This window comes from Centruroides sculpturatus, unplaced genomic scaffold, assembly GCF_000671375.1.
Source record: "Centruroides sculpturatus isolate CEXI.00-Female unplaced genomic scaffold, Cexi_2.0 scaffold2, whole genome shotgun sequence".
Taxonomy (NCBI): domain Eukaryota; kingdom Metazoa; phylum Arthropoda; class Arachnida; order Scorpiones; family Buthidae; genus Centruroides; species Centruroides sculpturatus.
Window position 1 is genome coordinate 1,312,923 of NW_019384369.1, and position 13,878 is coordinate 1,326,800.

The following is a 13,878-nucleotide window of genomic DNA, read 5'->3' on the forward strand; positions in this document are numbered from 1 at the left end:
AATATATCATATACACTATATACTTACTGCAAACATTATAAATTTATGTTTTAAATATTTACAGCTTGTAATAAAGGTTAAATAAACTCAATTCACTAGAAAAATACATTATCCACATATAAATATAAACACCTGATGCATTGCAATAACATACCAACAACTGCCATAAATCATTGGGATAGTTAAAGCCTGATGATTTATGGCAATTGTTGGTGTGTTATTCACATATAATCCATATACATACATACAAGACAGACTTCAACCGTACACAAGGTGTTTAGCCGACAGAAAAGAGGGTAAGGGAAAGGAGAGGGGAAGAAGGAGGGAGAGAAGACAGATAGTAGAGAAAGGTAGGATCCCTCTGAATGGCATACATATGGCTACAGTATCCTCTATGTTTGATGTTGGTGTGCAGTTTTTAGGCTACAAGGCCATAGTCCCCCGAAGGATCTAAAAGAAAACCCAAGTGTAGCAAACACCAATGATTCAGTGCTGCCACGAATAGCTGAGTGTAGGAGTTAGTGCCAAGTGGCTGTTAGTAGGAAGACTTATGACAACTTAATGCTAATGAAACTAAATGTGACTGCAAATCTTAATACTACTTAACAGCTAGACAGAGAGCGCAAAAAACAAACGAACACAATGACAAACTAGACAACACCAACGAATCGACGGACAAAAGACAAATATGCAAGACCCCAAATTTTTATTTTATTTTTTTATTTTTTTTTTAAACATTAGCTTACTCAATAACTAAACTAACCTACCATAACCTAGGATGAACAACCAGAAATCAAGCTAAGAGTCCCTAATCTAACTTACAACTAGAACTAACCTAAACTAACTGAATTTAGACTGAAAAGATGACAGAAAATAAGAATTAAAATACAAAGTTGAAAGCAGCTATATACTGACAGATGAAACAAAGCAAGAGAAAGCTAATTGCCATCCTGTCCCCAGAGAGTGCTCCCAAGAGCCCCACTAAATACTCGTCCACAGATAGATAAATGCCTTAATCTTCACAGTGATTATGTCAAAAAGTAACCATGTTTGTACCCAACATATCTTTGTTCTATGGACCATCGGAGGTTGGAAAAAACCACTCTCATAATTTACTAAAAAGTCAGTAATTAAATAATTTTTTGACAGAATTTTAATATTTGGTATCTAAGTAATCGGACTCTGACATTGTCATATTCATAGCTAAGTAAATTTTTTTGTTTAGAAATTTCTCAAAAATATTCATTTAAAAATTCCAGATAACAGAAGTTGAATCCACTACCACTTTTAATGAGGATTGACAACACATCTGTATGGTAAACAGAATATAAACATAAAACCAAAAAAAACAAAAAAACTAACAAAACAAACATATCTCAGCATTTTCAAACCATTTAAACTTATCATTAGAGATACTTATAATAATAAGTGTTCATTTTAGAATATGACTGTCATGGAGCATGTAAATATAGTGAAACATCAAGAATCATCAAGAATCCAGATTTAGCTGTAAAAAAAATGGATATTAATCTTTTCAAAGTTAACTTCATTATTGATGTTCTAATATTCATTCAGAATTCAGAATTTTTTAATTTTGAAATTATGATTAGTTTATTTTTTGTTTAAATATAGTACAGTAGAGCATCGATTATCCGACTCAATTGGGGACTCAGGTAGGTTGGATAACTGAAAAGAATGAAAAAAATACATTATTAGTATAGTATATTAGTATATCCCATGTAATTAGTATATCACTATTAACCAACTTTGCATTGAATTTTCATCATTGTTAAGCCTAACAAATTTTTTAAAGTAATAATCATCGCTATTGTATCATTAAAAATTATTTTAAAATTATTTTATTGCTCACAAAACAAACCACCACTCATAATTAGAAAATTAAGTCTCGTTTAAATACTGGCCTCCCTTCTATGGTCGAGCCGATGTTGCCAGCTAAAACACGCAAAAATTTAACAAAAATAATATTAAAGTAGTCAAGACATAGCCAAATATCGTAGTGCCACATCACTAGCGGACATTTGAAATTTGCCAACTAGAACAGTCAGATAACCGATGTGACGTAATTGGGGGTCGGATAATCAATGCTCTACTGTAATTCTGTAAATTATATTTTGAATCTTTGTAATATTCCTAAATTTCTTTGAAATACTGGCTTGAATTCAGCACACCTAAACATGAATTACAATGTATTTGGTGTTTATTTAAAATGCTGATTTATACACAATTCATTTGAAAATCCAGACAAATTGAAAATCTGAATAAGGTCTTGCCCTAATTAGTCTGAATTTTTAATGCTTCACTATAAATGGTTTCTATAAGACTAGTAGCCTGGGACGCCCCCTAGTGGGCGTTCTTTACAAATTTCCATGAGGCACGGTTCCTTTGACTTTTTTGTTCCTATCAATATGCTCTACAGCTCTGTTAAAATCCCAATGGTAAGATTTACCCTCCAAATGAAGGAGTGGTGACCTCTCAAACTGTAGCCCTCCTGTGCGAACAATAAAGTCAAAGGAACCATACCCGTACGCACGACCCTTCACGAAATATAAGCCCCTAAAAATTCGCCTATATCATTTCTGGTTATGCAACACCATGATCAAAAGGGAGCCTACTGCGTGAAAAAAATTAACGTGCGCTCACACACACTCGGGGGGGTCACCGACCCGCTCATTCGCAGGGTAAATTGTGGCAAACAGGCGGTCACGTGACTCGTAGAATAATTTTCGGGGGCTATATGCCTATATCTCGGGAAGGGTCATGCGTAGGGATATGGTTCATTAGACATTTATTGTTCGCACAGAGGGGGGGTCGCCACCCCTTCATTCGGAGGGTAAATCTTACCATCCCAATCGCGTCATACGGATCTATATTTCTACATATTAAACATTCTATAAATACTTTAAAATAGTTTAATTTGTTTATTTACCTTTGCTTGTAAACCTCAACTTTAAATGTATCTGCCATTTTTTTAACAAATATCGCGTGAGTCAATGTGTGACATTCACTAAGTCACGGGATGTTGTAAACGTGCGATGCAAGATTAATCAAGGCATATAATAATTATTTATACCATTCCGTGGTATAAATAATAAATTCACATCAATAATAAATTCCTATTACAAATAAAAATAGTTTATTGTTAATTTAAAATCTTTGCTAGGGCGCCTCTAGTGCCCGTTTTTGGCATACCGTTATGCGGATGGATACCCGTTCAATGGGTTATATATATAGATAATAAAATTATAATAAACAACTTATAAATTACATCTTGCATTCAGCATTCATTTTTATATGGTGAACATATTTCAATGAACATAATATTGTAAGCATCCTTGATGACATGCTTGAATACCTTAAAGTGTCAAATACCTTTTCCTGATGTTTGCTTTTTCCATCATTACATTAATTTTGAATTTATTTGCTTTGTGAAGCAGTTATTTACTTGAAGTTCATAACAATATTAATTTACATATTTTATGCAATTATATAAAATAAATCCAATTTTAAATTTCAATCTTAATTGAAGCACCTTAAAATGTTTTTTTCATTTAATTATGAGTATTAAGAAACATATTTATGCATTTTTTTAAATTTATCAAGTTAAAAATTAAACTTTTTCCTATTGAAACAATTTGACGTTAATAATACAGTTTCAAGAAATATCAAAAATATAAAAAAAAATAATGTTATGTGAAATACAGATTGTCCCATAAGTCATTACTGTATACAGTTTAAAACTTTAATAATTTAACATGCATAAATATTAAAAACTTACAATAAATACTACTCAACAGCTTAATAATGAAGTTTTATGTAGTATGGATTTATTCTTAAATTTTGACATAACGACTATCATATATGATATATTATTCAAACTGATTTTTGAACTTTGAAAAAATTCATGAACTTACACTCAGTGACTGCATGGACTGCATTTCTAATCATAATCACTAAAGGCAGATATTAGCAACCTGTATACCCTCTATGACTTTTTTATGGCTCACATACTATCAAAATCCTTAAATATATTTATGTCATAAGTATTTTACAGTTAGTTCATGCATCTATTGAACAAAATGTAATGTTATAAATAATGCATACAAGGATTAACTGTCCAGAGTATTCATATTTCCATTATAAATTATTATGCCTGGTAATGTGTGCAAACTGCTAGTTGTAATTGATTAGTTTTAAAAATCTAGGATTCCTAAATATTGAAAAACTGGTAAAAAAAGTTGCAACCTTAAAGTTCTCACTAAAATTTAGTAAATATAAATACTTTATCTTAAATTATTCATCTACAATATTTAAACAAATAAAGTAATATTTATTGCTTATATTATATACAATCAGATTTTATGAATAGTTTTAATAAAATATTATAACACACACACCTTATATTGCTGAGAACCTACTTTACTGCTTTAAATGAACATTTTCAACCTGATCAACAGGCTTTCATCAGATTATCAATTCTCTGGAATGTTTACAATCGTTCTATATTCGAATGAATATGCGATAACAAATTCAAATTTAAAAAGATTTGAACATTTTGTTAAAATACCAAAATATAACAAAAATATAATATCACGTTTTCAACTTGATCAATAATAGGTTCTCAGCAATATAAGGTGTATGTGTTATAACATTTAATAAGTATGAGTATATGTTGAAGTTTTCATAAGATTCAATACTTTCAATTTTTGACCCAATCTAACACCAAAACGGTGTCACATGACCCTTTACTATAGAAAACTGCATACAATTGCCCTAGATCATCCATACAATGCATTTTGATGCAAAGTTTTGATATGACCCTTCAAAAAAAATGTAATAGTGTTAATTTGCCATTTTAAATCAGTAAAAAATAAAATGATTAGTATAAATTTACAAAACATGTGCATAAAAAGCTTTATTAATTAAGCTTTCAAATGGTATTTATTTTGTTTTATTATTATTATTATATATATATATATATATATATATTAATAATAATAATTTCANTATAAGTTATTAAATGTTTAAAACTATACAAAGACTATGGGACACCTTGTATAAAATCTGCGCTAAGTCTTACAAGGGAACCTTACAGACTCAGGAATTCAGTTCGAGATGAGACTTTGCAGGTTAGTAGTATACCTCAAGGGTGTCCACCCAGAAGAATTGTAAAGTGCACTAGCCAGAAGATTCTGAGAAAAAGGACTCTAAAATTTTAAGCACAGCTCATATACTGGTTGATTTTACACTATAGCAGCACAGCAAAATGGCTGAGTCTGTATCGAACGCGCTTGCCATGCGGGCAATCTAGATTCGATCCTACCTTTAGCTAACTTTTTTTAAATTGTTTTATAAATTATAACAACTTTTAAATAAAGTTACCTAAAAATATTATCAATTAAATTATAAATAATTTTATTTTATTTATGAAATGACTGTTACAGCTAATTAAAATGTAAATTAACAATATAAAGATAATACTTTATTTTTAAAAAGTTGAATAATTTCAAATGCATTTTTAATGGAGGTAAATTAAAACTTTAATTACTATTGTCATTAAAAAGTTATTACAGTAGAGTCCTGAAAACTCGGCACTCCAGATAACTCGGCCACACCCTGGCAGGGCAAAAAAACCTCTACTTAGTTTTCATTATAGACAGCTTTATGCTTCTTAAAGTATTTTCCTGAGGTCTGTCTTATCAGGTAAATTACTGTACACTGTGTATTCATTAATTTTCATTTTCATGTAGTAAAGGCTCTATGCCTTCATAAAGTATGTACTTTTCCTTTGTTTAAGGTTATTTGGGCAGTTTATTCTCTGTTGTATTTTCAAACAAGCAATACATACAAGTACAGTACAGTATTTTCTGAGGAAACACTCGTATTTATTCTTTTTTAACTCCATTCCGGATAACCCGGCATTTTCACAAACTCAGCCACCCTTTGGTCAACATTAGGCCAAGTTTTCAGAACTCTATTGTACAAATTTTTAAGATATTGTAAGCTGTGGAGAGGTTAAAAATATTCATTGTAAATTTGAGGAACTGGTTTCTACGTGGAAGAGAAGAGTATAGCTGTTGGTTATTATTTATGATTTAATTGATAATATTTTTAGGACATTAATATTATTTAAAAGTTGCTATAATTTTTAAAACAACTAAAAAAAAAAAAAGTTAGCTAAAAGTAGGATCGAATCTAGATTGCCCGCATTGCAAGCGAGTTCGCTACAGACTCAGCCATTTAGCTGTGCTGCTATAGTGTAAAATCGACCAGTATATGAGCTGAACTTAAAATTTTAGAGCCCTTTTTCTCAGAATCTTCTGGCTAGTACAATTTATAATTCTTCTGGGTGGACATTCGAGGTATACTACTAACCTGCGAAGTCTCATCTCAAACTGAATTTCCGAGACCGTAAGGTCCCCTTGTTAGAAGTATCTGAACACCTATAAGATATAAGTTTTTTTTTAGTTATAATTCGTTCCTCACATGAAATAGGAAAAAAAATAATGATAGATGTGAAATCAAACTTTTTTTATACTAGAAAAAGTATTTACATATGCAAAAAACATTAAGATGACCAAGACAAAACCTTTCTCACTTGTTTCTAGCCGTTTATACACGAGTACAAACATTTTCGGCCTTCTTAATAAAATGTTCATACTCGTGTATAAACCACTAGAAACAAGTGAGAAAGGTTTTGTCTTGGTCATCTTAAAATAGTTCTAGCTCCAAATGCATAGAAAGAAAAAACATTACATTAATCAAAAAGAGAAACAATTTTATTTCAAATTTTGAAAATTTTCAAGATTTTTAGATATTATTTCCACTGTTCAGTGTGATATTACAAAGATATCTGGACAGTGGAAATAAATAATAGAGTGCCATATCATTTGCATAAAAACATGTCTCCAACAATTTGTATCAGCAAGTTAGTTAAAGTATTTGTTTGATACTTCAACTGTTTTATTTTCTTATTGTGAATTTTGAAAACAAAAGAGTTTAATAAGAAGCTCCTTAACAAGAATGGTTAAGAAATGGCAAAAAGGGAAATCTGTGCAGGATCTTGCAGAACTGTTCCACATTCCAAAATCCACAATTCAAGATACCATTATGAAATTTCAAACAACAAATACTGTAGTTAATAAGGCTCAAACTGGACATCCTGAAATATTTACCTCAAGACAAACCTGTCATCATCAGGAAAATGAAGAAAAATCCACGAATAAGTGCTTTAAGCTTTCTGCTAAGCTTCTATAGAATTTGGAGTACAAACAATTGCAGAAACTGTTAGAAGAATTTTAAGAAAAGTGATTATAAAAGTTGTGTTAACTAAGAAAAACCATTTATCAGTAAAAAAAAAATTAGAAAAGGTTAAAGTTTGCTAGAGTTTATACAAAACCAATAATATTTGGGAACTCAGTTTTGTGGTTGGACAAATCCAAATTCAATGTTTTTGGTTCAGATTGTAACCTAAAAGTATGGAGAAAATCTAGAGAATCTTTAAAAATGAAAAACCTGAATTCTACAGTAAAATTTGATGACAGTTCAGTGCTGGTTTGGATTGTATGTCTGCAAATGATGCTGAAACTCTGAAATTCATTGATAGAATAATGAATCAACATGTGTATAAACAGATTTTAAACAAAAATTTTCTTAAATCAGTAAGAAAATTAAAGGTAGGGTAAGAGTTTGTTTTCCAGCATTACAATGATTCAGATCACCAAAAAACTGTGAATCAGGAGTTTCTTGATGTGCACCATATAAAAATGCTTTCTTGACTTCCAAAATTGCCCAACCTCAACCTGATTGAGCATTTATGGGATCACATTAAACAAACCATTACAACAGAATCAATAACAAATAAAACTAATCTTAAAAACATCATAATCAGAGTTTGAAATTTAATAGACAAAACTTACAAAAATCTTGGTTGAATCAATACCTAGTTGTTTAGAATCTATAATCAGGACAAAAGGAGGTCCAACTCATTTTTAAAAATATAAAATTTTCACATCACAAAAGTATCCAGACAGAAGTTTTTTTTATAATATATAAAAAAAAACTTCTGTCTGGATACTTTTGTGATGTGAAAATTTTATATTTTTAAAAATGAGTTGGACCTCCTTTTGCCCTGATTATAGATTCTAAACAACTANTTTTAGATATATGGATAATTTTGTGGCTTAGTATATAACACAGTTTTTATTGAGATATTAAAAGCAAAAAACTTATTTAAAAAGTTATTATGAATTTTTAATATATTAATAAATAGTTAATATATATGTTACTGTGAATGACCAATATCTGGCGAATGTCAACATTCTCTGGTGAATGTCAGCATTCACACAGTCGTTTCATGTATGTACGAAATATTTGCTAAATATCATTATTTCTCACTTACACCGGCAAATGTCGACATTCAGCATGCACTGATGGTGAATGTTGAATAAAAATATTTTTATTACGTTAAGACAAAAATGCAACATTTTAATATGTCAAAATAGGAGAAAGCTTAAGTAACAGCACATTTAAATAAACTGTTGAACCTAAAACGAACAGTACATTCTTAATCATTAAAGAAAACAATACAATAATAAACTTACACCTGAATTATGTGATTAACATTATACAATCTATTTATTGCAACAACTGTTATGGCACTTTGAATTGGACAAGAGTCCCTTGCTTTTACAACTGCATTTATTCGTGGAACACTTGTTTTTGCAATGACAGCGTGTATAGCCTTGCCCTCCACTTTTCGAATTAGTTGCAGCTGCTTCTCTGGGCGATATTTCTTGAAAGAAATCTCATCTATAGAAAGTAACTTTTCTTTACAAATTACGAACTGATTATGTTATTATGTGATTACGAACTGATTATGTTATTATGTGATTACGAACTGATCTGTTAATGGTATCTTTTATTCGGATATTGCCAACGCCTTACAGACGACCCCTCTCAATTTCCGCCACTCGACCTGACAAACCGATCCCCCACCTCACAAGATCAAAAGAACAAAAATGCCATCCAGTGACAAAGTGGGCAGTTTCCACCAAACCATTGCCGAAAAAAAGGTACGACCATGTCCTACCTCCGGCTATCCACAAAGTATTTGGCGACAGACTGTCACCTCTCTGTCAACATCAACTTCTTGAGTGTCGTTTCGACCTGCACCAAAGCTTATCTGTGCTTGTCGACATACACCGGCTATTGTTCGAATGTATAATAATATAACCAAATATTCAGACTTTCACCAACGTATTTTGCACGTGTCGACATTCACCAGAGAATATCAACATTCTCTAATTTCGGTCTTTCACAGTAATATATATATAATCAAATAAAATTTTTATTTGTGTTTAATATTTTCAATAGATATACTGAAATGTCATTTGAACCAACTCAAATTTTTAACTATTCAAAAACTAGAGAAAAATTATGATAGCCCAAATATAATCTGTCTCACTTTTTGTATCATTTGAACTATTAATAAGTTGAACAATTGAGTTAATAAGGTCAGAACATTTTTTTATAATTTTTAAAAATTATAAAGATACCTGAGGATCTTTGGTGATATCAGGCAATTTATAACCATATTTCTGTGAAAGAATAAATCTTTCCTCTGCAATTTTTTCTGGATCAGCAAGATAACCTCTAAATTTAGGATCTGTATAATATTTTATAGCATCTTCAGGAGGTAATTTTCTTTTTGGTATGGGTATGCCTAAAAAAATAAAAATTTTTTATTACTACTATTGAAATAAGTGAAAAATAATTTGTAAATAATTACAATAAGTTGATTCTACTGTATTTAAGTTATCACTTTTAATCTTGTTTATTCTGATGATGATAACCACACAATAACGTAGTACATAAATAAGACTACAGTTATTAGAAATTCTATTCTTATTGACTGGCATTAAAACAATTAAAATTTGTATAATTTTAAGATTTACTAATTAATATGTACTACATATTAATTAGTCAAGAATTGTTTGCTTGCTATCTTTAATAATAGTAATGTATAATTTAAGTAAGAAATGCTAACAAATTAACTAATACACTGCATGGAAATAATAATTAAAACATTTAACTTTTAAAGCATTGGTTAACATTGATAATGACCACCTATTACTAGTAATGAATTGCATGTTATCAGTTTATGTTAAGTCCATGACAGTACAGTACAAAAAGGCAGCTTAAGAATGCATAGTCACCTGAAGATGATAATGATAACTGAAATTTTATTACAATAAACAGTTTTACAAATGTATTTTATGTTTCAAGACATGCTAATTCTGATAACATTAGATGATTCTGTTAAGTATAGTTTACTTGTGTAACCAATAACTTAGCTTTAAAAAAATTGCTCACAATTCAAAATTGGATTTACAAATATGCCATTAATAAAATAACATTTTCTCATTACAAAAAGTATAATAACATTTCATTAATCTATATTGTTATTTTACGACAATAGTTATTTTTACTCAGCATTTCAAGAAGACAGAAGTTCATAGTCAATGTAAGAAATAAACACTCATTCAAATCTGTCAATTACACCATTGATGATGACAGCTCTTAAACTTATATGTTATTATAGGTCAAGGGTAGTCAACCTTTTTATACCTACCACCCACTTTTGTATCTCTGTTAGTAGTAAAATTTTCTAACTGCTCACCGATTCCAGAATAATGGTGATTTATAAAGTAGGGAAGTAACTTCACTTTATAAAATTTATAAAGCAGAGTTACAGCAAGTTAAAACATATAATAATAATTACTTACCAAATACTTTATGTCAGACTTTCACTAAGTTTGGCAGAATAAATCTTTATAAAATAACTTACTGTAGTTAAATCTATCTTTTTATTTATACTTTGCATACATAGAAGCATGAAGTCTGATGAAATTATATTTAATTAATTAAATTATTAATGAAATCCCTGAGGCTGATGCTGCAAAACTAAATACTGGATATCTAGCTCAATTTTTGTAAGGAACAAACAAAGGTCTCTTCTTTTGGAAATATTCAGGCAGTTCTTTATTTGGTCATACTATGATTAACAGCACTAAAGCCTGATTCCACAAGATATGAGGTAGGGAAAGGTATCAATAAACTGAATATCATTTTTCACATATTTGGATATAAGACAGGCATTTTTTTTTATTTTGCCATAGGTTTTCATATCCACCACTATCGAATTTATGTTTACTTTCTTCATCATATCTAATTTCTAACAGTTCTTCTTGGCAAGTTGTATCAGCCTCTTTAATATTTGAGGTAAAAGGATTTTTCATCCAGTCATACACCTTCAATTTCAAAATATCTTCAAATTGTTTTTCCATGTCCAATTTAAGTCCATTGAGGTGGCTACTGAATCTGTCAATATCCTCTGGAGTTACATCATCTTTTATAGATGACTAGCTTACCCGTCGCGCATTGCTGCGATCTCAGAAGAAAGGAAATTCAAGCAAACTCGTTATGATAAAATTCAATTTACATTTTACTATTTTTATTGAAACTTATTATTATTATTCATTTTCATTGGGAAAACATTTCAAAGTGTCGTTTCAATTCTATTTATTTATTGGAGTGTTTGTGGATACACGATATTTTTTTGTTTTTCCCTCTGGTGTGTACACGAATAAATCGGAAGGTTTTTCGATGCGTGAGCCGGCCACATACAGTTGTCCATGCGAGAAGCACGGATTCTCCAAATTTAGCCCACACACTCGCTGCGATTGTCAGAAGTGCGATATTCCCCATTTTTATATATATTTTTAAATCCTTTATAATTTTCATTATTTAATTGCTCCTTCCTCTCTTCCTTGGCATGTTGTGAAATTTCTGATAGTTGGATAATAAACCGTTTTATTGTAATTTGTCTTTTTAAATTATTTTGAGTCGATATTAAAATTTGGAAAAGGGGGGATACCTAGATCGGTAAAATACGCGAATTTCTTCCTACAACTTCGGTTGTTGTTCGGGGTACAGTTAAGGTTTTAACGAAGTTCGAGCGAATACATAATTAGCAAAAAAAAGTTGAAATAAAGTGATTAAACAAAAATTATTACAAATATCGTAAATAACAGTTCACAAATGCATATATAGAGATATTTTTTGAAGGGGGGAAATGGTCTTCACAATTTGAAATCGATCGAACACACTGTGCTCGAATGCTCGTGTAAACGCGCGCCATCTATCGTAGGATAAATGTACTTCGCGGGAGTGTATTAAAAAATAAAAAAAACTTTCCAAAGTTTTATGGCAATCGTACTATGCCACAAACCTTCGCCAGAGTATATTAAACAACTTCCCAAAGTTTCACGGCAATCGGATAAACGGTGTGGTAATGCATAAAGGACAGACAGACAGACAGACAGACACACACACACACATTCATTTTTATATATATAGATAATTCAGGAAACTGATGAAATTCTCTCTTCAATAGATTATAATGAAATAGTTCAAGTTTGTCAATAAATAATGACACAATACTTTCGCAATCTATATGAGTTTTATTAGCTCCTTGAAGCTGCAAATTGACATCATTAAATCTCATGAAAATATTTGTCAAATAAAAGGCATCATTCTTTACTGTTTTTAACTGTTGACACAGATTACTCATTATCATCATTATTACTTTCAAAAAATTGTATGACACTATCATATAATGCTACAAAATGAACCAAAGATGTACCCTTTGACAGCCACCAAACTTGTGTGTGCAAAAGTAATGTAATAAAATCTTCATTATTGTCCTGGCACAGCTGTTGAAACATTATATCATTTTTTTCATTGGATTTGATCTTGCTTACAGCTCAAATTATTATAGTTAATGATGAATGGAGACTTGTACTTAGATGTTTTCCTACAAGATGATGTCTGTGCACCACATAATGAATATATAAAACATTTGACACTTCTTCCTTCAAACAAGAAATAAATCCATGATAGCGACCTACCATTGATGGTGCTCCATCAGTAGCGCAATTAACAATATTATTCAAAGGAATAATATTTTTTTGTAAAGTATGATTTCACAATATTAAATATAGATAATCCTCTTGAATCTGTAATGAGATTTATTGTGAATAGCATTGTACAGTACATATGCCATCAATAAAGCATTATCATCTGCAATGGTAAACTTGTCCAATTGCATGGAAAATGAAGAGTTTTGGAGAATACTTATAAGTTTTTTTCAACATTAACCGCCATTTCTTCAATTTGTCGCTTTACTGTGCTATCGCTTAGGGGTAACATTTTTAAAACTTCAGGTAAAGCCTGATACATTACTGTTGAGATAAATTCTTTTATAGATGGTATTATTAAAGTTTCTCCAATATTATAGCTTTTACCACTTTTTGCAATTAATTGTGAAATGTGATAAGCAGCAATTACTCCATCTTTGTTTGCTGAATGTTGTTTCTTAAATGATGCAACAACTGTTGAACAATTTTGAAATTTTTTATATATTTCCTGAAAATATTCAATGGACTTGTCCTTATCATTTGGATGCTTTGTAAAAAGATTTTCTTGCAATTGACTTGGCTTCATTGCCTCATTCGATAATGTTTTATGACACAATAAACACATTGGATGTTGTTTATTTACAACAGATTCTATGAAATCCATCTTCAGATATTCTGGCAAATAGCCACGAGCGTATTTCTTTTTTTGAGACACAGGCTCAGAATATTTCACGAGATAGCCTGATTATATCAATATCCCATTTTTCACAGAGAGACTTAGCCTTTTGTATTGCCTTTTCACAGATCTTGTCTCGAATTTCTGCAAGTTCAGTCGCTAATGATTCAAGATCATGGAATGCTTCTCTAAAATTCATTTTAG

The 13,878-nt window shown here is 30.4% G+C and overlaps 1 protein-coding gene across 2 annotated transcripts in view; it reads right to left on the reverse strand.

Annotated features, from left to right (window-relative positions):
* Positions 1 to 13,878, reverse strand: part of LOC111614084 (39S ribosomal protein L15, mitochondrial-like) — a 58,261-nt gene that overhangs the window by 8,006 nt on the left and 36,377 nt on the right. For both annotated transcript variants that reach the window (XM_023355474.1, XM_023355465.1), the window contains exon 5: positions 9,576 to 9,742. In XM_023355474.1, the coding sequence (XP_023211242.1) occupies positions 9,576 to 9,742 (167 nt within the window). The remainder of the gene's footprint in view (positions 1 to 9,575; positions 9,743 to 13,878) is intronic.